This window comes from Squalius cephalus (genome assembly GCF_949319135.1).
Source record: "Squalius cephalus genome assembly, chromosome: 6".
NCBI classification, from domain to species: domain Eukaryota; kingdom Metazoa; phylum Chordata; class Actinopteri; order Cypriniformes; family Leuciscidae; genus Squalius; species Squalius cephalus.
In genome coordinates, this window is record NC_137127.1 from 6,380,701 (window position 1) to 6,406,792 (window position 26,092).

Consider the following 26,092-nt stretch of genomic DNA (forward strand, 5'->3'; position numbering starts at 1 on the left):
ACCATAATAAACAAATAACTGATCTGTCTGTCTGAAAGAAGCGGTAGACTTAACATAGCACTTTAAAGCTCGTACAGGACACAGAAGATGAGACCTCCCCCCATCTGTATCTGAGTGATTGAAAGGCGGCTGAAAAGCAGCCAGATGAATAGACTGATTCACAAATTGTGGTAACAAAACCTTAGGGAGAAAGGCTGGATTAGGCCGAAGAATGACCCCAGAATCCTCTGGTAACCAGCGTAAACACAACTCACTCACTGACAAGGCATGAAGTTCACCAACACGTCTAGTGGAAGCAACGGCCAACAAAAAAGACACTTTTAAGGACAACCACTTAATATCTGCAACATCTAATGGCTCAAATGGTGGTGTACAAAGGGACTCTAGAACAAGCGGTAAGTCCCACACAGGAAAAGGAGTAGAACGAACGGGCTTTAAACGCCTCGCTCCCTTCAGAAAACTACAAACAAGGTTATGAGACCCAAGGGAAGCACCAGCAACCGGGTCATGATAAGCAGATATGGCAGCAACATAAACTTTTAAAGTGGAGGCCGCCCTGTTGTCATCAAATAGATGCTGCAAGAAACTCAAAACTGTCGGCACAGTACAGTGAACTGGGTCAATTCCTTGATCTCCGCACCAAGAAGAAAATATCCTCCAACGAGCAGCATAAAGCTGTCGTGTCGAAGGAGCCCTAGCGTTGCCGATAGTGTTCACTACTGCCGGTTCACAATCCATTAACTGTGATCTGGACCCAAGGGCCAAACCCAGAGCTGAAGACGAGTTGGATCTGGGTGCCAAACACGGCCGTGCATCTGAGAAAGAAGGTCCCGTCTGGTGGGAAGCTGCCATGGTTCGCCTTGTAACAGACTCAGAAGGAGAGGAAACCATGGCCTGGATGGCCATCGAGGTGCCACTAAAAGCACCCTGTGCTTGTATAGGAATACACGATGTAATGTTTCCCACAGAAGTGGAAATGGAGGGAACGCATACAACAGGCAACTCGGCCACTCGTGGGCTAATGCATCCTGTCCCAATGGGCTGGACGTTTCGGCTCTCGCGAACCACCAGCGGCAATGAGTGGTCATTTCCGATGCAAACAGGTCGACCTCTGCCTTGCCAAACCGTTGCCAAATCATCTGTACTACATCCGGGTGAAGTCTCCATTCCCCCGGGAGCAGCAGATCCCTGGACAGAGCATCCGCCACTTGATTGTCCAATCCCGGGAGATGAACTGCCCTTATTGAGGCCAGCCGGCCCTGAGACCATGTGAGGATCTTGCGAGTTAGCAGTAAAGATGCAAGAGACCTGGTGCCGCCCTGATGATTCAAATGAAAGACCGTCGACGTGTTGTCGGACCGGACAAGCACATGACGACCCATCAGGTTTGGTAAGAAGTGTTGTAGAGCTAAGTACACTGCCTTCAACTCCAGGACGTTGATGTGTTCTAAGGCCTCCCTGGGTGACCAGTGACCACCAATTCCCCTCTGGTTCCACGTTGCCCCCCATCCTGTTAGTGAAGCATCGGTCGTGATCACTTCCCGACGGGAGGACACCACCCCTAGAGGCACACCGGCTTTCAGAAATGTTACCTTTTTCCAGGGTTTCAATGCACGGACACAGGCAGGCGAAACGACAATCATGCAATGGCGATGTCTCGCTGAATCTAGCCCTAAGCTGTTGCTCCACCTCTGAAGAGGCCTGAGGTGAAGCAAGCCCAAGGGGATCACGGATGTTGCGGCAGCTAACATCCCCATAAGTTGCAGAAGGACCCCATAAGGAAGTTTTGTCCCCTGACCGAAACGAGTCAGTAGCTGACAAATATTGTCTGTTCGTGCGTGAGACAATGTGGCAGACATTGTGATTGAATTGAGTGTTATTCCTATGAAGGTTATGGTCTGTTCTGGGACCAGATGACTCTTTGTGTCGTTTACAGTAAGGCCCAACTTCTGGATATGCTCCAACACAATCCTGGTGTTGTGTAACGCATGTCGTCTTGTTGGGGCACAGAGCAGCCAATCGTCTAAGTAGGGCAGAATCCTCATGCCCTTGGACCAAAGTGGAGTCAGGGCCGCACTCATGCATCTTGTGAAAACACGAGGAGCCAGAGATAGACCGAATGGTAGAACTCTGAACTGATAGGCTTGATTCTGAAAGCTGAATCTTAGAAACTTCCTGTGGTGGGGAGCAACGGGAACATGGAAGTAAGCGTCCTTCAAGTCCACACTCACGAACCAGTCTCCTTTCGTCACAGATCGAAGAACGTCGACTGTGCGTAACATTCGGAAAGGAAGAGACTTTAAGAACACGTTTAGGCGCCTCAGGTCCAGAACTGGACGAAAACTGCCATCTTTCTTTGGAACAAGGAAGTACGTGGAGTAAAACCCGTCCCTCTGATTGATGGGAAGAACTTTTTCTATGGCTCCTTTCAGTAACAGTGAATGAATTTCTAAGGAAAGGGCCATTGAACTGGTTACGTCTTTGACAACTGTCGGAAAGATTCCTGAAAACTTGGGAGGCCGGCGTCGGAATTGCAGAGTGTATCCCCTGCTCAAAGTCGCCAGAACCCAGGGGTCGGACACTGAATTTTCCCAGTAATGTAGATGCTGCACAGTGAAACGACCGACCGCCGGCCCCATAACTTCAGGGTTTTTGGCCTCTGCCTTTAGGACCTGTGGGGGGGCGCTGACGTGGTCTCCCCTGCTGGTGACGGTAAAAAGGGCGGCGTCCCTGGGCCTCCTCAGCCCCTCTCTGCCGCTGTGGAGCCTGAAGCTGAGAAACGTTCTGCTGTCGCACTCGATGCTCCGAGCTCGGATAGCGTGGGTGAGCCGGAGTCAGAGGCATTCTAAAAGGTGGTGTTCGTGGAACCTGAGTCAGTTGTCGTGTGGCTTCTGACAACTTCATTCTCTTTTCCAATACCTCAGAAACATTGGGGCCAAAAAGATGTCCTGGTACAATTGGCAGTTCTCTCAGTGTCTTCTTACAATCTTCAGGTAACCTTGCCTGAGCAAGCCATACCTGACGCCGAGCTGTTAGAAGGGTCGCTGAAAGTGTCCCAAGTTCCCGAGTCACATGACCCATAGTCAACAGAGCAGTCTGTAAGAACTGAGATGCAGAAGCGTCAACGCTCGCTGACTCTAATGTGTTATTGCAGGCAAGAAGCAGCTGGCAGATAGTATTCTCAGCTCGAGTTATATAGGCTACCGACTCATATGCTTTCTTCAAGAAAGTGTCAGTACGTCCACATTGCGCACTCGGGCAGCGTACATTGCCTCTTAGAGCCTCATCTGGTGATACCACCAAAGCTGCAACCGGCTGTTCAATTTCAGGCGCCCGTCCTACCCCAATGGAGTCAGCCTCAGCCATTGCTGCAAGAGTGCGGGCTGTCTTTGACCTCCTCCTAGGCACATTGGGACTGGTAAGTGCACTGGAGAATTCTGTCACAAAATCCTTACACGGTGGCATTGCGAACACATTACTATCAGCAGCTTGTCTGAAGAACACATTGGTTTGAATGGGTTGGACAGGTGATTTGTCAAGACCCAAACGAGCCACCGCCATCTGCAGAACCGATAACACATCGTCTGGAGCAGATGGGCCTGCACCTGATGAATGTACAGACCCACCGCTTGAACCACCTGTAGCATATAGGTTAGAAAAAACATCGTTTGGGAGGGTGGGTTGTATGGCAGGTTCCACCGATTCTTCATCGAGAAAATGAGAATTAGACGCGCTCATGGAGAGAGCGTCAAAATCTATATCATGTGGGGGTTGGAAATCACTCTCATCCACTGGTGTGTTCTCAGTATGTGGGGCCGACACTGGGGGTTGTAGAGACTGAAGAAGACGTTTCATCTCAATCATTTCTGAAGAGAGAGAAGCTACAGTCTTCGATAACAAGTGTTCTGAACTGTCTTTGTGTGGTACAGATTTCTTCTTGCTAGGCGGAGCGCCAGCAGCTGCTGATGCGCGACGCTTTTGAGCGCGTCGCGGCTGTTGTGCGAGGGTAACAGGCGAGTTAATGTCTAACTCAGCAAGGCGAAGCTGTCTCTCTGACATCGGTAGCATACTACAATGCAAACACGGATCAGTCAGGGCCTCCTTCAGATGTTGAGCGCCTAAACATGATGGGCATCGATCGTGTCCGTCGTCGGGAAGAAGCGTATTCGGACACAATTTGCAACTTGAAACGGAGATGAGAGAGCTATGATCCATGACTCCGTCAATAACACGTCCTCGGTTAGCACCGTAGGCACTTAAAACTGTAATAGCACCCACTGAGCAGTTCGAAAAAATCTTCGGATAGAACCGAAAATTCTATAACATGAAACGCTCTCACAAGAAACGTAAAAGTCAAATCTGCCTTCGGATAGAACCGCGAGGCATTCAATGACTAGCACTACGGCGAGTAATTTATGCGATGATAATATAAATATATATTTATATCAAACACATATAATGTTAGGTTTGCGGTGAACGCAACCTAAGCGCGGTCGAAACCAGCCACCGGATAGTACCGTGAAGCACAGAGTTTCGCCGACGCAACCACAAATAATCGTATGCACTCACCTAATTAAGAAAAATAATCCAAGATATCCGTCCTGATGATAGTGTAGAACGCGCTGTCACAGCTTGGGAGGGCGAATCCTCGCAACTCAGGTAAGCTGCACGGGACAGCGTGAAAACAAACGACCTATCAAAAGCGAGAAAGCGAAAGAGGCTGGGCACCGAGTCGCTGTGGGTTATATCCTCGCGTCTCGGTCTGCGTCATGACGTGACTTTGTTGTTATATTCTTCTCGATCTATCTAGCTGGCGCAGCGATTATCCACTAGTGCTTTGCACTGCCTCTGGCGGTCAGTAGGAATGAAACAGAACTCATTCAAACTCACCACACGCTCTCCACGCTCGCTCACTCAACAGACGCTCACTCAACAGACGCTCACGCATGCGCACGAGAAAGAGAGAGAGAGAGAGAGAGAGAGAGAGAGAGAGAGAGAGAGATTATGACTGGTGTTGTTTATTGAAAGTGTTTGTTGCCTTTTTGGACTTGTTGCCTTCCACCTGCACTGTCTCCTCCTCTAATGGATCTACCCTTTTCGCCACCTTCTCTGGGACAGCATCCTCTAACCTGGCCTTTTTAGGGGACTTTCCTCTCAGGGCGAATGAGAGGATGCTTAATTGCTTTTTACCTGACATCTTTGAAAGACAGATGCAATGATTAATGCATCCATGGCCAGGATATAATTATAAAATATGACATGATTTTAAAAGTGATCTATAACATCAACTATGCAATACACTTTAATTTATTTAGTGCTAATAAAATGATTGAGCCTATTTGGAGAGAGAGAGATGTTTATAATGTGACGATATATCAGTCATCATGTGATAACGAAAATATGACAAGGCCTAGACTACTTGTTCTGAGCAGGTGTTGTCAGTGAACAGGCTGTAAAACTGTTGGCTAAGTTACAGACACTCACGAAAAACTGATGCTAATTATCTGGGAAACATTCTCTAACAGCAGTCAAGTTGTCACTGTTTGTGTCAAACAAGTTGTGAATTTGTTGTAACATTAAAACAGGAGATCATCATGACTTACTCTGTGCTCAAAGTGATGCTCGGAGCTCCAGTGGTTTCCTGAACGAAACTTTGAACGAAGACGCTGTAGCAGAATCACGTTAACAATTCCAGGATGTGCTTTTTTTCATTGGTTGTTGCGTTAAATCTTACCCAGATACAATAGTGCTATTTTCTGATTGGCTATTGTGTAGCCCCTTTCTTTTTTTTGATTGGCTGATAAGTGGCAGGCTCGGCTAGGGGAGACGCGCTTGATTCCTGGCTGCCGGTTCCATAGTGAGATCGGCACGGCCAGAGAAATTTTGGGCGCTGCGGCATAAATAGTTTTTCCGCGTGAGAAATACAATGTGTGGCGGGAGTGCGTGACAAAAGACCGAAATGAGTGACTGTCACACTCAATGCGTGACACTTGAGAGCCCTGTATTGTTTATGTTGTATTTGTGTTGTTGCTAAGGCAACATTTCAAATTTTCCTCTATGTTTTTCAAGGTTGAGTTTTCAGCTTTATTTAAATGACAGAAAATGACTTTTAATAGTTTTAGTAAACAACAATAACACTGATGAACGAGTGAGTTCAATTTACCCTGCAATCTCCGTTAATGTAGCTGCTCTCTCGGTCCCGTTTCCTCTCATCAGACTGTCTCTTGAGGCCACGAACAGAAGTGTGTCTGATGACCGATGTTTCTTTAGGTAGGGGCGGGACAACAGGCGGTGTGTCCTCATCATAGTGGAGAGGCAGAGGTGGTCTGGGTGGAGCGTCATCCTCTTCCTGAAAACCAACATTACGCACTTTAGCAAGAGCCTTGTCTGAAGTAACTTACAGTACAGTAGTTTCAGGAACAGTGCAGTCTCACAAACCCATTTTGGCACAGGGTGAGGATGCTGAAGATCTTCATTGTCCAGGGGTAGTGATAACGGACTGGAGGTAAGACTGCGCAGGGGTGACCGCACCTCAAATGCAGATGGGGTCATGCACCGAGAAGGCACTGTTGACTCTATCACTGAAGGCACAAGTTTTCTCTCTGGACACAAACACACATGAGCGCACAAGCACGAGTTAAAAAGAAGTTCTGTAGTATGTTTATTCACCTTGTCTAACTGGTCCATTCTTACCTGGGTTCTTCACTGAGTCTACGGTGATTTTGAAGGTTTCTTTGGTGGAGCTGAGTCCAGTCATCACGTCCTCTATCCTCCAGAGCTCCCTCCTCAACTGATTTTTCTCCTGAGAACACAAACACACACACATTCAGTCTTATTTCTTCTTCATATCTTATTTCCATTCTAGCCAGGGTTATCACTGTTAACTAAAACCATTAAAACGTTTAATAAATATTGACAATAAACATTTTTTGTTCAACTTTTCATTTAGTTTAAGTAAAAGTACTAGAATTACTAAAACTAAACAAACTAAAAATTAATACTATAGACAAATTTAAAAACAGAAACTAATAAAAATGACTTAAACTTTAACTAATTAAAATGAAAACAGAAAATATAAAAACTAAATCGAATTCAAAATATTAATAAACTATCAAGCAGTTCTGGCAGGTCACGTTAGTCAAGCTCGCGTCAGCTGACTCTCATCTGATCCACGTCTACCTATAGGAATACGACGCCTATCACTGTATACATAAGCTCCTTCAGTATTATCAGCAGCTATCACGTTTCTCAGGAGCGAATTACCCTCCTCCCTCCCCAGCTCCACCTCTCATCAGTCAGTATGGCCTTCTGATTCCCCTTGAATCAGAATAAATTCTCGAATTATGTTGTATTTTAAAATCTTGAATTAATGATATCTGCAATACATTCATGCTGGTTCTGTTCTGTTAACGTAAGGGGGGTTATTGCTGCTCTTATCCATGCTAGACTGCATGAAGCGCAGGGAGTTCTTGCCCAGAACAGAACCATACGATACCGCCAATCCTAACTGTATGCTAACTGTCAATCGTATTCGACGATAGTGGTCCTGACAGAAATAATAGTATATCAATGATACTAAAATAACACTGAATCTATGTTAGCAAATGACTTATTTTAAATCTAAGACAGCTAATCAAATATACGAGAGAACAACATGATAGCAAAATCAGGAAAATAAAAAAGGATACAGAAATGGAGATCAAGACAGAAAAGACCTGAGGTGACGTGCAGAGATTCATCTGGGTCTGCAGGACGTCCCTCAGCTGTTCAACTGACTGCTCCAGTCTGCTGTAGTCGTCCCACGCTCTCTCCATCTCCTGAACAATACAAATACATCCAAAATCAAAGCTTTTTCTATACCAGAAAAGTACTGCAAATATATATCATATTATGAATTAAATGTAAAAAAGTTACACTATTTTGATAAAAATGATCCAAATTTAAATTGTGAGTCAATACATCATCAATCCTTTGTGATCTATTAATGGGCAAAGCTACAGTAACGTCTTCAGCTAGTCAGCGTGAGTTCCTTTCCATCTAAGCTGGTTATATCTCTTAAGCCTTGTAGTGAATGTTTTATGAGCAGTAGGATAGACCAGGGGTTTTCAAACTTTTTGTGTGTGTGGACCACTATTTGTAATCAAGAATTTTCGCGGACCACCTCATAATACACATAATAAAATATGTCTACACACAGGCTACCTGAATTAATCCGCACCTCTAAATAGGCTTACTAGCACTAAAACTATAACTGGTCATCACATCAGTACAACAGGCTTGTTAAAAGAAAGTTTATTGCACACAACGGCTGCCACATATTTAATTTATTTATTTACTCAAGCGCCCGAGGGCATAATCAGGTTCCTTATTTCCACAGCAATGGAGTATGAAATCTATACAGTAATAAGAACACTTGGATATAGTCAACATTTCAAAACCTTTGGCGATTTTAGGGGATTATTATGAGCGCCACTAGCCTATTTTAGTAATCACACAATAACTTGACAATTTAATTTAAATTTTATATCAATGTAGGCCTACATATTCTTTTTACTTTTTATTTTTTTATGTGAATTTCCTGGTAAAATGAAGGTAAAAAATATTATTTTGTATTTTATTTAGCCTTTCCACGGACCACCTGCAGTACCCTCACGGACCACAGTTTGGGAATGGCTGGGATAGACCACATCTGCATCACATTTTATACTTACCGTTGACACTCTAGAAATGTCTGCTCGAATATGCACCAGGTCCTCTTGAAGGAGTCGCTGCTGGTAAGCGATCTTCTCAGCGTGAGCTGGCTGATCCTTGTACTGCTCCATCTGCTGGTGAGACACATCCAGAACAGACTCAAGCTTGTCCTAGAGAGAAAGAGCAAATATATTAATACTGACATATCTATAATAACAAGACCAAAGTAAACGCTGCACTTTTTGCCTCATATTTGCCTCACCTTATCATCCTTAAGACCACTGAGTCTGAACTCAAGCTCTTGAAGTATTTTGTCATGTTCACACAGTCGACTCAGTGTCACCTGCAGTAGGAAACAGAGCTTTATGGATCAGGAAAAAGAGCTAAATAAGGAAAAACAATGTTATTTTGTGCATAGCAACACAGGATAGTAGATAATTAACTCTTTCCCCGCCATTGACAGAATTTACAAGTCCACAATTAGACCACATTTCGCCACACCCATCACTCCAACCTGCAGCTTTCCCGGTCTCCAAATTTTCTGGTAATCCATGTTTTCAGTGTTATATGTAGTGGGCGCTATTACGCATCTTCTGAAAGATGAATACAGAATCTCCAGATCCAAAAACAAGCGAAGAAGCAGCAGAAGCAAGCAATAGAAACATTGCTTACGCAAAATGTCCCTTTTTTATGAAACTTACCCAACATCAAGTGTTATGAGAAGGCATGAAGCTAGAATTGTACAGGTGAAACTCGAAAAATTCGAATATCGTGCAAAAGTTCATTTATTTCAGTAATCCAACTTGAAAGGTGAAACTAATATATTATATAGACTCATTACATGCAAAGTGAGATATTTTTGGAGTGAACGCTGAGCATGACTGTCGCCGCTACTCACCGGTAGAACTTTGGCATAAACTTTGACAATACCAGCGAATTTTCAGACAGACAGTGTTTCAATCTGACTAAATTGAATCATTACATCGTCTGTACAACATTTGTTGCTGCTTATGACCAGTAACTGTTGGAGTATCGCTCTTCTGTGATCCCGACTACGTTCTAACATCTTCACCGCTGATGCATACCTGAGGATCTCCGGCCCCCAAGCCTCTCTCCCGTGCAGGATGACGTGGATTCTCCGGTCAAGTTTCTGGTTCGTGCTTGGCTGGCTTCTGGTGTCTCTTGCCCACCTGCAAGCCGATGCTCTGTTCCAGTACTCTGTTGCTGAGCTTTTGAAGCTCCGACGCCATGTCGATGTCCTCCAGCCTCTACCTGGTTGCTCCATTCCTTCGGACATCTTCTTCCAGCCAAACCGGAGATACATCCACCGTGGATCGCGCGGTAAGCGCTTTTACAAGAACTCTTATTCCTTCATCCCAACTTGGCTTACCACACGCCGCCGCTCTCGTAACGCTAGCCGGGGAGCTAATCACAGTAGCCTGGCTAGCCTGCCCAAAGTGACTAACTCTGCCTGCAAAAGTAGCTTTGCCACCGTCAATTTCGGTCTCTTGAACATCCGCTCTCTCAATAACAAGGGTCCTCTAATCAGAGATGTCCTTATGGATTATAATCTTGATTTTTTATGTCTGACAGAGACCTGGCAACTGACTAACGATTTCATTCCTCTTAACGAGTCTGCCCCGCCGGGGTTTGTTTACAATTGCCAGCCCCGTGCTTCCGGACGTGGCGGAGGTCTTGCACTGTTTCATCGCGAGACCTGGAAAGTAGTGCCGATTCCTGCTTCTCCTCTATTTTCATCCTTTGAGTATTCTGCTTCATTGTTGCCTGGACCCTCTCCCACAGTTGTGGTCACTGTTTACCGTCCCCCAAAATATAACAAGGATTTTCTGAATGACTTTTCTCAGCTTCTCACCCATCTTTCAACCCTCTCCCATAACTTAATCATCCTGGGTGACTTCAACATTCATATGGACAATATCAGTTCTCTGCTCTCCAGAGACTTTTCATCTTGCCTGGAAAGCTTTGGTCTGAATCAATATATTGACTCTTCAACTCATTGTAAAGGGCACATACTGGATTTAGTCTGTTGTTCTGGCGTCACCCCCTCTGGCTGTAAAACTCACTCCGTTGCTTTTTCTGACCACATGCTCATTACTTTTAACATCACCCTCCCGCTATCTAAAATGACCATCCCTCGCACCATCTACTTCCGGAATATTAAGGACATTAACACTGCCACCTTTGCATCTGATATCAATAATTTTCCCAGTATATCTGCCTGTTGTTCACCTGATGAAGTAGTTTCTTACTACAACAAAAATCTTCACACTCTCTTGGACACCCATGCTCCTATGAGATCCAGATCAGTTTCCTTCACCCGTTCAGCACCCTGGTTCACTCCCGCCCTACGCCTTCTGAAATCTCAGGGTCGTCAGCTGGAACGCCTTGCCAATAGAACTGGACTCACCATTCACAACAATATGTACAAGGACCATGTTAATCTGTATAAGGACTCCCTCTCCTCAGCTAAATCTGCCTACTACTCTCATTTAATCCACTCTAATCATCACAATTCTAAAACCCTCTTTTCCCTTCTCACCTCCATTTCAAAACCTCCTGACTCTCTTCCCTACCATATGCAATCCCAGGACTTCTGCAATAAACTTATGTCCTTCTTTGTCTCTAAAATCACGGATATCCATAAACACCTGACTTCATCTGGAGCTGCAGTTTCTGGAGGCAACCTCAACACCCCTTATCCATCCCCAATAACTACTTTTTCCAGTTTCGACCTTCCCTCCGTTCAAGCCATTTCAGATATTATTCATAAATCTAAACCCTCCACATGTCAGCTCGACCCACTCCCCTCCACCCTGGTTAAATCCTGCTGCTCTTCACTTGCCCCTCTCATCACTGAGATTATCCACTCCTCCCTAAGATCCGGTTCAGTTCCCCCTTCACTCAAAACTGCCTCGGTCACACCCATTCTGAAAAAACCTGGCCTGGACCCCACCAATTTCAACAATCTTCGTCCCATATCCAACTTACCCTTCATATCCAAAATTTTGGAAAAATCTGTCGCTTTTCAACTCCATAATCACCTCATATCCAACAGCATCTACGAGCAGTTCCAATCCGGTTTCCGTCCACTTCATAGCACCGAAACCGCACTCCTCAAAATTACTGATGACCTTCTCATGGCTTCTGATTCTGGACTACTTTCAATTCTCATTCTTCTGGACCTCACAGCAGCTTTTGATACCATTTATCATCCTACCCTCCTCAGTCGACTATCATCCATTGGTATCACCCACATTCCCTTAGCCTGGTTTACTTCATACATTTCTGATCGCACACAGTTCATACAATTCAAATCCCAGAAATCCGTTACTTTCCCCGTCTCTGCTGGAGTGCCCCAAGGCTCTGTATTGGGGCCTCTCCTTTTTATCATCTACATCCTCCCTCTTGGTCACATCCTCCGTAAACATAACATTAAATTCCATTGCTACGCGGACGACACCCAGCTCTACCTCTCTACTAAACCTTCCTCCTTACTCCCACCAACCTCCCTCACCCTCTGTCTCCAAGAAATCCACTCTTGGTTCTCATCCAACTTTCTCAAACTGAACAGTTCCAAAACCGAAGTCCTCCTGGTAGGCACACCTCATACTCTCTCCAAAGCCAATAAAGTTTCCATTGCCATTGATAACTCAATTGTCCTTCCCTCCCCTCAGGTTAAGAGTCTGGGTGTCATCCTCGATAGCACACTATCTTTCCAGTCTCACATTAATAGCATCACCCGGTCTGCCTACTTCCACCTGCGCAACATCTCCCGTCTCCGTCCCTCTCTCACTCCCCAAACCACCGCCATCCTGGTTCACAGTCTCGTCACATCTCGGATAGATTATTGCAACTCACTCCTGTTTGGTCTCCCCAATAAGTCGCTCCAGAAGCTGCAGCTCCTCCAGAACTCTGCTGCACGCCTGATTACTCGGACCCCCATCTCTCATCATATCACTCCCATCCTGCAACAACTTCACTGGCTTCCCATCAAACAGAGGATCATCTTTAAAATAATTCTCATCACTTTCAAAGCAGTTCATAACATGGCTCCTCCATACATCTCAGATCTCCTCCATTTAAACATCCCGACCCGTTCACTCCGATCCTCCCATACCTGCCAGCTTTCCGTTCCCCCTGCCCGTCTTGTCACAATGGGGAGCAGGGCGTTTAGTCGCTCTGCTCCCCATCTCTGGAATTCCCTACCTCCTGACCTCCGTACCATGGACTCATTTCACCTCTTCAAATCCAAACTCAAAACTTTTTTGTTCAGACAGTCATATTCCGCCTGACCCATATCAGCTCATTGTTGTCTTGCCGCGGTTTAAACTTATTTGACTTTTTAAATGTTTTTATCTGCTTTGTACAGTGTCCTTGGGTGTCCTGATAAGGCGCTTGAAATAAAATGTATTATTATTATTATTATTATTTCAAGCCTTTATTTGTTATAATTTTGATGATTATAGCTTACAGCTATGAAAACCTTTTCACAATATTCTAATTTTGACTTTGGGGTTTTCATAGCTGTAAGCCATAATCATCAAAATTATAACAAATAAAGGCTTGAAATATCTCACTTTGCATGTAATGAGTCTATTAGTTTCACCTTTTAAGTTGAATTACTGAAATAAATGAACTTTTTCGAGTTTCACCTGTATGTTCAGATAATCAAACAACAAAATATTCTTGGGGCCATGACATTTTTGTGAAAATGATCTAAAATGCCGGTGCTAGTGGCAACTTTGACAAAGAAAAACGCTGGCGGGGAAAAGAGTTAATGAGTAAAATGCTGGTCCTCTATACTCACATCTATGTCACTTTCCGCCACCTTCACTGGCTTAGCCGGCCGTCCTTTCAGAGTTTCTGTCCCGCTCACCTATTACACAATTCACAGAAAAGCCTCCTTGTGTTAGTGCTCCACAAACAGAAACACATCTATTTAACACAAGCGAAGCAAGACCAACACTGTGCAATGGACACTGTTGAAAGTCACAGTGAGAAGCTTTGAGACAGTATTCTTCATTTCTAATGCAAGCTTTCTGGAAGCACAATGGCAGGATGGTGTCTCACGATCTTCATGCCAACAGAACACAGCTGTGGGACATAAATGCAATGTCTAAAATAAAGCCTCCACAGAAAATGCTGCGTGGTAAACTTATAAAAGAAACCCAAGCTCTGGACAACGATGAACTGGACAGTGTTGGGGAGTAACTCATATTTTGTTAATAATACCACTGGTTGTCACTGTTTTTGTAGTTTGGGGTCAGTAAGATTTTTGGATATTTTAGAACCACGGCGGCATTTATTTGATCAAAAATACAGTAAAACAATAATATTGTGAAATATATTACAACTGTTTTAGTCTTCAGTGTCACATGATCCTTCAGAAATGATTCTATGCTGATTTGCTGCTCAAGAAACATGTCTTATTATTATTAATATTAAAAATATTTTTGTGAAAACTGTGATTTTTTTTTCAGGATTCTTTGATGAACGGAAAGTTCAAAAGAACAGCATTTAAAATAGAAATCATCCGCAACATTATAACTGTCTTTAATGTCCCTTTTGATCAATTTAATGCATCCTTGTTGAATAAAAGAATCTTACTGACCCCCCAAACGTTTGAACGGTGGTGTATAGAAATTACATTGTTGCTTAATTGTATTAGTTTATATTCATTTTGATGCCGTTAGACAAACTTTTATTCTTCCAGATTTTTTTTTTGCCAGATAAATCCTGCTCTTTTTAACTAAATAATATTATCTGACAATTTTGCCCTGAAAATGGTCCCCTTCAATGTAGTTATCTACTTTTTATTAGTAGCTTGCAGTGAAGCTAGTAAGTCTTCTAAAGAAAAGTTTCAAAGAAAATCAAGAATTTAAGAGGAATCTTCTCAATGCTGAAACTGAAGGCCATAAGGGACGTTTCAGAGAATTGACCAACCCAGGCTCATTGTAAAAACGTGCCTCTACCTACATTTAGCAAAACTCCAAAAAACAGTTGAAAGGAATATTATAGTGGCAGTAAACATCAACAATTCCTTTTATTAATTTTCACACAAAATATTGATTAATAATGACTTATTTCCACACGGTTCCTTGACCTTAAAACACTTCTACCATAATGCATTGAAGACATTTTGATGTTTCTATCACATAACCAGCTCCATATGTATGGCTTTTCTCTACAGTAATGCACTTGTGTACGAGTGTGTCACGATAAAAACTTGTAGAAGCAGCTAAAATGACATGGTTTCGTTAGCAAATGTGTTTTTTTATTTCACATTTGCTTTTGTTAACACTATCGGTCAGCTAGGGTTTGGTTTAGTGTAAGTGGTACGTTATTTTCAAACGCGATTAACTTTATTATCGTCTCAAAGAACATTACTGAACTGCGGAGATACATACGACCTCTAGCATAATAAAACATTGTCAGATTGATGTTCATCAGTTTCGGATAAAACTTTTAGCACCACTCATTGTAAATTTCACTTTGAAATTGTCGTGAAACTTGCAAGAAGCAACATAATATAATTTTGCAGAAATGTCGGCACATGTACGTTTTCCCACTGAGTCTGGGTTGGCTACAACATACGGGATATCTAGAAAGCTACACATAAAATAGAATAATAGATAATTTGATAAAGAATGAAACAGAATGAATTGGAGAATCAGCTGGCTAAATGTGATTCCCTGCACATGCGCTGAGCTTGCCCGTCCCATCCAGACCTGCCGTCTCAGTAACCCAATCATTCTCACAACACTCACGAAAGGCAGGAGGACAGGCGTGCAGGAGCCAGGCTTGTGCCAACACAAAGCTATGTGTGCCGTGTAAAGCAATGGGAATGCAGACACTCTGGATGCTGACAGTGCTTACGTTCCAGAGTGGTCTCAAACCCCCCGCAGAGCAGGTTTGTAACACACTGTGAACCATGAGGATCAATGGCTCTAAACTTTTCATCTGTGGCAAACGGAGATAGACAGTTATAGTCAAAGGAGGACCAGCCTTTAATATCCTTCGACTGGATCATTACTATTATCATTAACATGCTGAGACTATGTAATTCCTGATTATGCCACAAAGTTAACCATTATAAATGGCAAATATAAACAATTTCTGACCTAAGTGAGGTTTCTGTGCTGTGTTAGTGTTTTAGTACAGGTTTACAGAAGATGAAGGTAAGACAGGAGTAGAGAGATGAAAAGGAGAGGTCCCACCTTCAGATCTAAATATTCCAGGTCCTTCTTCAAGTGCATGTAAGTGTCATCAACCTGTAAATAGTAGGAGAAACATTTCAATTCAGACTCTTTGAATCAGTTGTGTTATCTATTCATTAGACATTTTAATCAAACACTGCACAAGCATTAAAGCAATAGCTGGCTATCAATCACCTGATACACAAGCTTTGAGACACACTACTCACTACTGTCTGATACCCATTTGCATAATGTTTGCATTTCCATGCAAATGACAGTTACATACACTACCATTCAAAATGTTGGGGTTGGTAAGATTGTAATATTTACTCTCACATCGTAATTCATTTATTTATTAAAAAAAAAAAAATACTATACTTTTGAACAGTAGTGTAAATTTACTTGAGAAGCAACATTTGGTAAGATATTAAGATAATACGCTGTATATTTCAAAGAAAATATCTTTAATTAAGCTAAGTAAATAGTTTTTGTTTTAAGCATAAACCTAAAAAAAATCTAGGAAAAAAAAAGTCTTAATATACAGTATTATGCAATTTTGCTTCTCTGGTAAATTTGTTGTTTTAGAGAAAACAAGACAAAAGTACAGATAAAGAAAATGATTTTGGTACACTGACGTTAGGTTGAAAACACAAGAATATTCCTTTAACCATGATGCAAAAGCATTCAGCCAATAACCAAAGTAATTAAATATAGTGCAGTGGTTCCCAAACTGGGGTGCGTGAACCCCTGGGGGTATGTGAGGTGACCGAGGGGGAACGTGAACAAAATGCTGAGTTTAGTTGTTCATTTAACTCTTCCCCACCTTAAAATAACCGAGCATGCAATTGAAACAGGCAAAACGCCACCTCTAGTGTAAAAGTAAGCCATAAAAGGTCAAATACGGTGTGTGAATGAGTGAGTGAATGGGTGAATGTGAGGCAATATTGTAAAGCGCTTTGGTGGCCATTGGGTCTGTGAAAGCGCTATATAAATGCAGTCCATTTACCATTTACCATTTACATGACATCATTTGTGGTCAAAACTGACTGCATCCACACAAGCAGTGTGCATATGATAGGCTACCTTAGCAAACCCTTGTAAAAGTGTGTCTTTAGTACTTACTAGCATGAAGAACAGATATAGACACAGTCTGTGCATAGAGATCGATATAATGTTTATAAGGTTATTCAAGCAAAGAAGCAATTTTTCCCGAATATTCACACAATTTCATTTTATACAACAGTTCAACAAACAAAAAGGTAATGTATACCTTATTTTAAACTTTATTGCTTTATTTCACAAACAAAATAATAGTTCCAACGAAGCCCACTGCAGAACTGTTGTGCGTCTCCAAACACAGCGGTGTTTCCTTAGTGAATGGAAATCTGCGGCTTTAAACGGATCGAGAGAGTCAATGATTCAATGACTACAGCGGCCGTGTTCGAAATCGCCCCCTTTATCATTAAATAGGGCACTAATTGAGGGCACAGCCATTTGTAGTGGTGTCCGAAACCATAGTGGACGTTATTGAGTGCACTCATTCAATCCCACAATGCACCACAATAACAAGTGTACAACTGATGGGCGCGCTGAATGAATTCCCGCGTCTCGCCAGGAGATAGCGCCGCAGCTGAATCAATCATCCATCCATTTTCCAAACTGCAATGGTCCAGCATAATAACATAAAGGTATAAATTCCTTTTTAATTGATTGTTAAATTGTTTAATTACGGTTTAGTTTCCATAGCAGAGTTCAGGATAAATCTTTCCATTACTACTGGAGCTGCCAGTTTGCTGCGTTTCAATTAATTATTAAACAGCAAGCACAAACAAAAGCGGCAGCACTCAGTGTCCGTATTCACTCACTCGTTTCATTCACTCCTTCAAGTGGACTATATTAGTGGAGTAATGTAGGGAATAAGGGGCGATTTCGAACACAGCAAGCAACTTGCTTCGATACTAATGAATGACTTAATGACTCACGCATTAAGACAGTGACTTGCTGCCACCTACTGGTGGTTTTAGTTTAACATTTAAAAGTATCACTTTGTTTTTACCATCATTTCATATTTCTCTGTTGAACATTTTTTATTTAAAACATTATCTCATAACATTAGCCTATTTGTTGCTTTGTAATTGAATTCATGGCACATATGAGCAGGATTAAAGTCCCCGTGAACAGGAAGTTGCAGACGACTTTTCTCCAGTGTTGTGACGTATTTCCCAGTGAAAAGGAATATTGAACAGAGGGCAGGGTTTTACTCTAGCGCTCCTCCTCTCCATCTCTGCTCATCGCAGACTAACGGTTTGAGGCGAGTGGTTAAGCGTTTTCAACCCAAGCCGTCAAACTGACGTCATCAGAGAAGGAACGCCATTCCAGAGGAAGTAACTTTTCAGATTTTGATTAAAGATTACCAAGGCAAACAATTTTTTTCTGTGTATTAACTTGCACGGATTAATTATTCATCACAAGACTAGTAATACGCACAAACAAAGTAAATAGGGTCAATTTTGATTTCATGTCGACTTTAAACAGTACGTAAATATATCTTACATCAGTTTAAGGGTGCAAATCTTGTCCCTTGATGGAAAAGGTGTGACTGCAGTCTAAGTGGAAGAGAGGGGGTACGCAGAAGGATGTTAAATGCCTCACTCTAAAAAGTTTGGGAACCACTGATATAGAGCAACACATTTCTGCACATATATTCCATTAACAAAGCATGTTTACTATGACGTTACTGTTGAAATAAGCTGATCTTGCAACCAGGTCAAACCAGAACATCAGACCTCAGACTCCTGCGTACACCTACTTCATGCAAGCATCTTTGCATTTTCAGACTTTGGAGCAAAAGCAGAGCATACTCGTGTAGTATGCATGATACCTCAATACAATTCATGCCGATGGTGGGACAGCCAGATGCAGCCCCTAGCATGACATGCCATGCTACAATACAGAGAAGCAGCATGTAATAAAGCCACACGAGCTACATAGAGCGCTACAGGCGGGGGAAATAACGGCAGACTACAGGCTTCAGGCTAGTAATGACTGGACAGGCCAAACCCTGACCTTCACCCGAGACAACTGCTGGAGGTGGGCCAGCGCATCGTGGCGCACACCTGCCATCATGGCCTGGTGTCTCCGTAACTGGATGAGGAGAAGGGTGAGCTCCTCCGGCTGGTGTGATTAGGGCAGAGAGAGAGTTATGTGATGAGATTATTTATACAAATGCCCGTTGCAGCCACGAAAACCAGAGGACTGGCTCCACCAGCAGAGGAACATGAAGTGAAACTTATCCAGGAAGGTTTTTTTTTTTTTTATTGCTGAAATCTGCTTTTAACTGCAGCATTAAATAGAAAAACTAAACAGTAATCAAATTTAAAGTATTTATAATGTTTATACAGTATATATACAGTATCCATATACATACTGTATATAATTTTTTTTTTTTTTTTCAGAAAATAAACTTGAAAAATGTCTTACTGTTTTCCCGTGCAGGCTGGGAGCACTGACTGTATGTGTGATGTAACCAGACGGAGGCATTGAGCGTCTCTCTATTGTGGCCGACTGCAGATTGATAAAAAAAAGAGAGAAAAGGATTTTAAATACAGTACAAATAAAAATTTACACATATTCAGCAAGGATGCATTACATTGATCAAAAGTGACAGTAAAGACATTTATAATTTTACAAAAGATTTCTTTTGCTGTTCATTTGAACTTTCTATTCATCAAAGAATACTGAAAAAATGGTTCCGGTTTCCACAAAAATATTAAGCAGCACAACTGAAATGATTTGAGTATCAAATCAGCATATTAGAATGATTTCTGAAGGATCATGTGATCATGTGACTTATAATAATTTGTTACATTGATGTAGTGCTTTTCTCAGCATTTAAAGAGCTTAAGGCCCATTCACTAAGTACGATAAATATCGATAACGATAAAGATTATAGTTCTAAAAATCAGAGTACACACCACAAATGAAACAATAACGGCACAGAGAAACTATATTGTTGGAATCACTTTCAGAACAATTTTTTTCCAGCTTTTCTAAACATTGGCATCAAAACTGCAGTACGCTTATAATAACCAGAAAGATATCATCCGCTAGTGTGGACGCTAATATAGTCATCGTTCTTGGTGTGAATGGGTCTTTCGCCTTTTGTTTTCCAGTATGTTCTTATGTCAAAAACACCAAAATAACATTACACATTTGGATGAAAGTGCCTGCTAAATACATTACAGTAATACACACCAAAATATCAAAACCTTTCAAGTGCAACATATTTAGATTTAATAATCATTATGGATTCAGTAATGCTTCAAGTCCTCATTTGGATTCTGCTTGCTGAGTGAAAACTTATTTGAGATGGTTACTAGGTTTTTAAAGGACAGACAGAAACATTAAATGAAGCAAATGAAGAATCTATAAATCATCCCACTCTGGCACTCTTTCCATTACAAACACACCACTGATAATTCATGCTGAATGACGACTCTGTTGGACAGATGGACTAATGCTGGATGTTTGAAAACACTGAAGGCTGGTGTTATTAGATCAGGACTTTCTGAGCAGTGTTAGCATTCATCATGATGGCTCTAAGTGCATGCGTCTTTCAGACTCCAGATCTTCTCTATTAAAGCAGAGTTTTTGACAAAGGTCAGTTTTATATAATGGATATTAGTGACTGTATACAGTACCATTCAAAGGTTTGGGGTCAGTAAGAGTTTAAGGAAATTAATATATTTATTCAGCAAGGATGCTTTCAATTAAACAAAAGCGACAGTAAAAACATTTGCTGTAACACTTTAGTTCAAGGTCCAAATTTCAGTTTCTTATCTGCATGCATATTACAATGATATTGGCTGTAATAGTACTTATAAAGCACATATTAATGCCCAATTCTGCATGATCATATTCTACATTCCTTAATCCTACTCAATACCTAATATTAACAACTACCTTACTAACTATGAATTTATTGAGGCAAAAGTCATAGTTAATAGTTAGTTGGACTATATTTTACATTGTTACTTTTATTGAAAATATATATTGTTTCCACAAAAAAATTAAGTAGCACAACTGTTTTCAACATTGATAATCATGAATGTTTCTTGAGCAGGAAATCATTTCTAAAGGATTTCTAATTGTAAAGGATCATGTGACACTAAAGACTGGAGTAATGATGCTGAAAATTCAGCTTTACCATGACAGGAATTAAGGTTATTTAAATTGTAATAGTATTTCACAATATTACAGCTTTTTCAAATAAATGCATAAAAGAAAAAATCTTCTCCACCCCAAACTTTTGTATTGCAGCGTATGCTGTGTAACCTCATGTGATGTGTTGTGCTCGTCAACCACTGACCTTATAGGAGCGTAACCGGTGAGGAGAGTTCGATGGTGGCACCTCCACGGTGGGCCGGTCCTCCAGAGGTTTGACTGTGACCCGTTCTGCAGGAGTGTGGGGTCTGCGTGGAGACAGCAGTCGGGGTCCGGGCGGTCCGGGTGGAGGGATGTCTGCCAGGGTCGGGGGCACCGAGACGGAGCGGGACACGTCTGAGTTGACTCTGGTGGAGGAGACGGCGGTGGAGTAGTCTGGAGCAGGAGTGTACACAGGGGCGGTGGGGCTGCCGTGCCGATAGTGCTGCCGCTGCTGCCATTCGTACAGCTGCCACACCGTGTTGTCATTTGTTGCGGGGCGCTGGCTGTGGCCGTGGGTCAGCTGGAAGTGATTCAGCCGGTCGTGGGAATATTTGTATTCACTGGGTAACTGCCGGTGAGTAGTCTGTGGGCTCTGCCGTGTGGACTTTGGTAAAGACTGGTACTTGTCTAGTGTGCCGTACTTCGGATGAATCGGAGGAGTCCGACGTGGGATCGTGCCATCGGTAGAAACAAACCTGTGAGAACAATATTATTTTTAACATGTAATGTTACACATGTATTGTTTTGACAAGTCAAAGTCAAAATTAAAACTATTTATGTTATATATATTTTATACACTACCATTCCAAATTTGGGCTTGGTAAGATTTTTTTATAATGTTTATGAAGTCTTTATTTGCATTTAATTGATCAAAAATACAGTAGAAACAGTAATATTTTGAATTATTATTATCATTTAAAATAACTGATATTTTAATATATTTTAATATGTAATTTATTCCTGTGATGCAAAGCTGAATTTTCAGCATCATTACTCCAGTCTTCAGTGTCACATGATCCTTCAGGAATCATTGTAATATTCATAATAATATCTGATTTGATGCTCAAGAAACATTGTTTTTTATTATTATTGTTATCAATGTTGAAAATAGTGGTGCTGGTTAATATTTTTGTGGAGATTGTATTTTTAAGGAGTCTTGAATAGAATGTTACAAGGAACAGAATTTATTTGAAATAAAAAAAATTCAAATAAACATTGTAACATTATAAATGTCTTTACTGTCACTTTTGATCAATGCAATGCACCCCGGCTGAATAAAAGTAATAATTTCTTTAAAAACATTTTTTTTTAATTGTAGTGTATTTTTATTTCAATAAACAACCCAAGTCTTGTTGAACAGAATTGATTATTGCATGTTATTCTAAAGAGGAAAAAAGTCTTTGTAATAATTTTTCAAACTATAAATTCTAGTTCCTAAAAAACAAAAGAGGGTGGGACTTCTCTTGTAAAATATACTATTTCACTCTGAAATATGACACATTATAAAAGTAAAATGAAAGTAAAATGGGTGCTGTTTTCTGTGATGATTTATTATGATCAAAACCACTAGGGGGAGATGCAACCCATGACTCTTCACAGGATCTAGCAACTATTCTGTATATATGTTGTATATGTGTTTCTGTGACTGAATTTGCATATATATATATATATATTGCAGACTCACCCCTGGCGTTCTTCCTTCTGTACTTTGACCCAGTTCTCCACCTGCTCCAGTGCACTCTTCCTCTGTACCTGCATTGGAGTTTGAGTTGAAGGTGTCGGCCCCCTCTGATACCCAAGCATGCCGTTCTGTTCTACAGGCGTACCATTCCTCATCACAACCGGCGGGGTCGAGACGGCCCTGGATGGAGCTCGAGAGGGAACATGGAAAGCTGGTTTTGACCCTGGAGCTAAAACCTCCACCTCCACTATCCTACTTGCTGGAGATTTACTCCTTGCCTGCTCGATCTCTCTAGGAGTAACCTGGATCTCCATCTCTCCAACAAATCCCTCCTGCTTCTCGTCCAGCAGACCGTCGCTTTGGATAACCTCAGGTTCTGGAATCACGTAGCTGTTGATGTGGTTGGTCTGAGGCACGGCTCGCTGCTGGAGTTTCTCAGAAATGTTCACTTTGTCTGGATGATCTGACTCGTCTCTGTGTGGCAAAAATAAGGCATGTGCAAAGGTCAGTGAAGTTTTATGAGTCTCTTATATGATGTTATTATCATAGTGCTGGATCACATGGTCAGGTCTGTTAAATTAACAACATTCCACAGCATAGAGTCTGGACGAGCACTCACACATGAGGGAATCTGCTCATGAAGCTAAATATATCCATCACTGTAAACTGACCAGTCTTACTTTAGATTCACAACTCTAGACTCTTTAAGCTCCAGGATCCACACGCTTAATAAAGCCCTGGCAACCACACACAACACCCCAGCAACTGCATTTCAACCCGCTAAAAACACTCAGAACACTTTAGCAACAGCATAGTAACGCCCTGGAAACCACCCACAACACCCTATGCAACCAACGAAAACATTCAGAACACTGTAGTAGCTGCATAGCAACACCCCAGCAACTGCATTTCAACCCGCTAAAAACACTCAGAACACTTAAGCAACAGCATAGTAACGCCCTGGAAACCACCCACAACACCCTATGCAACCAACGAAAACATTCAGAACACTTTAGTAGCTGCATAGCAACACCCCAGCAACTGCATTTCAACCCGCTAAAAACACTCGGAACACTTTAGCAACAGCATAGTAACGCCCTGGAAACCACCTACAACACACTATGCAACCAACAAAAACATTCAGAACACTTAGCTGCATAGCAACACCCTAGCAACTGCATTTCAACCCGCTAAAAAAAACTCAGAACAACTTAGCAACAGCATAGTAACGCCCTGGAAACCACCCACAACACCCTATGCAACCAACGAAAACATTCAGAACACTTTAGTAGCTGCATAGCAACACCCCAGCAACTGCATTTCAACCCGCTAAAAACACTCAGAACACTTAAGCAACAGCATAGTAACGCCCTGGAAACCACCCACAACACCCTATGCAACCAACGAAAACATTCAGAACACTTTAGTAGCTGCATAGCAACACCCCAGCAACTGCATTTCAACCCGCTAAAAACACTCGGAACACTTTAGCAACAGCATAGTAACGCCCTGGAAACCACCTACAACACACTATGCAACCAACAAAAACATTCAGAACACTTAGCTGCATAGCAACACCCTAGCAACTGCATTTCAACCCGCTAAAAAAAACTCAGAACAACTTAGCAACAGCATAGTAACGCCCTGGAAACCACCCACAACACCCTAAGCAACCAACAAAAACATTCAGAACACTTAGCTGCATAGCAACACCCTAGCAACTGCATTTCAACCCGCTAAAAAAACTCTTTGCAGCCACATAGAAACACCCCCACAATGCTATACAAAAAACAATGCTTTGACAACCACCCACATCACCCTAAAAAACACTCAGGAACTCCTTAGCAACTACACAGCAACACCCTGGCAACCACCCAGAACACCCTAGCACCTTAGCCAGTGCTTGATTTGAGGGAGGATGTGCCCCTTACTATCCCCTTATGATTTATAGTGTTGTATATTATGTAAGACACAAAAAAATCTCTATGTACGATAACTTACAAACTATGAATAACAATGAATAACAATTGGCCAATCAGATCTCAATATTTCAACAAGCTGTGCACAAGAACCAATGAGGTTTGTTCTCGCGTGTCAAGTAGGTTGAATTTAAACAGGCTCGAATTATGCTGTACTTTAACATCTTGAATTAATGATATCTGCAATGCATTCATGTTGGTTCTGTTGAACCATACCGCTAATCCAAACTGTTTGCTAACTGTCACTCGTATTCGACGATAGTGGTCCTGACAGAACTGACATTATTACTAAGATTTATTTAAGTGTGTTAAGAAACAGGGAAAATTTAATCTCTTTAATATTATATTATCTGCATATCCAGCTTTTTTTTTTTTAAATACACTTTTAAGATTTAAAGTGTAGATTCAATACAATTAAGTGCACTTCTTCTCAAGGGTGTATGATTTATCTAAATAAAGGTTACTATTAGGAACAAATTGCATGTGCACTTCATGGGCGTATTGCAGATGATTTACTCAGAGGACTCATACAAATACCCAAACTGGCTGAACACAAAACAAAGCCAACAGTTTCTCAGAGAATATGACTCCCACATTCCTACAGTCGGACATTAAACGCCAAGGCGTAAGAATGACTGATCCCATTCCAATCCCAAAACAAATAGTATATGCACTACAACTCTGACAAAGGAGAAAATGAAAACACAAACATAAGAGCCTCTATGAAAGAGAATGAAAAGCCAGTCTATGAGTCTCTAAATAGAGTTATGAAAAGAAATGACGTTTTTATCCTGGACTATCACAGTCGAATTTTCTGCCTTGCTGGCTGCCAACTCAAGCTGATCCTGGTCTCATTAGTGCTGGGCTGCTATGACAACTCAAAAATCCAGCCATGATCCCAATTTGGTACCTTGGTTAACGACATCACCAGCAGAGATAGCAAACTATTCAGGCTTTAGTGGCTGAAATTGGAAATCAAGCATTACGCGCGACAAAGTGGAACATCGATTTTTGAGATGGCCAAACTGGCTAAACCATATACATGTTTATGCAGCCTACGTTCACACTGTCACTAGCTGCGCTTACATGGACCCTAATAAGACAATTGTAATCGGACCAGTAGCACAGTCGGCACCTCAATCGGAATGAACAGGCCAAATCTGATTAAAATTTAATTCAGATTGTAAGGGGTGATTAAACCTTTTCTAATCCGATCGAGAGGACATGTAAACACTCGATCAGATTGAAACCTGAAACTGGAAAGTACTGAGTTGTTGTTATTGAATGAGTGTCGTGTCATTCTAACATTCTCCTTCCAC

At 41.8% G+C, this 26,092-nt stretch overlaps 1 protein-coding gene across 30 annotated transcripts in view; it reads right to left on the reverse strand.

Moving 5' to 3' along the window:
• The window catches only part of plekha7a (pleckstrin homology domain containing, family A member 7a), a 95,912-nt gene that overhangs the window by 7,092 nt on the left and 62,728 nt on the right, over positions 1 to 26,092 (reverse strand). For 11 of the 30 annotated variants that reach the window (XM_079875029.1, XM_079875018.1, XM_079875043.1 and 8 more), the window contains 13 exons: positions 22,798 to 23,268; positions 21,277 to 21,808; positions 19,389 to 19,472; positions 18,975 to 19,082; positions 15,930 to 15,983; positions 15,589 to 15,672; positions 13,520 to 13,588; positions 8,954 to 9,034; positions 8,712 to 8,861; positions 7,716 to 7,817; positions 6,694 to 6,802; positions 6,439 to 6,602; positions 6,164 to 6,349 (listed from right to left, as the gene is read on the reverse strand). In XM_079875029.1, the coding sequence (XP_079731155.1) occupies positions 6,164 to 6,349; positions 6,439 to 6,602; positions 6,694 to 6,802; positions 7,716 to 7,817; positions 8,712 to 8,861; positions 8,954 to 9,034; positions 13,520 to 13,588; positions 15,589 to 15,672; positions 15,930 to 15,983; positions 18,975 to 19,082; positions 19,389 to 19,472; positions 21,277 to 21,808; positions 22,798 to 23,268 (2,194 nt within the window). The remainder of the gene's footprint in view (positions 1 to 6,163; positions 6,350 to 6,438; positions 6,603 to 6,693; positions 6,803 to 7,715; positions 7,818 to 8,711; positions 8,862 to 8,953; positions 9,035 to 13,519; positions 13,589 to 15,588; positions 15,673 to 15,929; positions 15,984 to 18,974; positions 19,083 to 19,388; positions 19,473 to 21,276; positions 21,809 to 22,797; positions 23,269 to 26,092) is intronic. The other 19 variants (XM_079875047.1, XM_079875046.1, XM_079875026.1 and 16 more) reach the window with 3 other exon arrangements.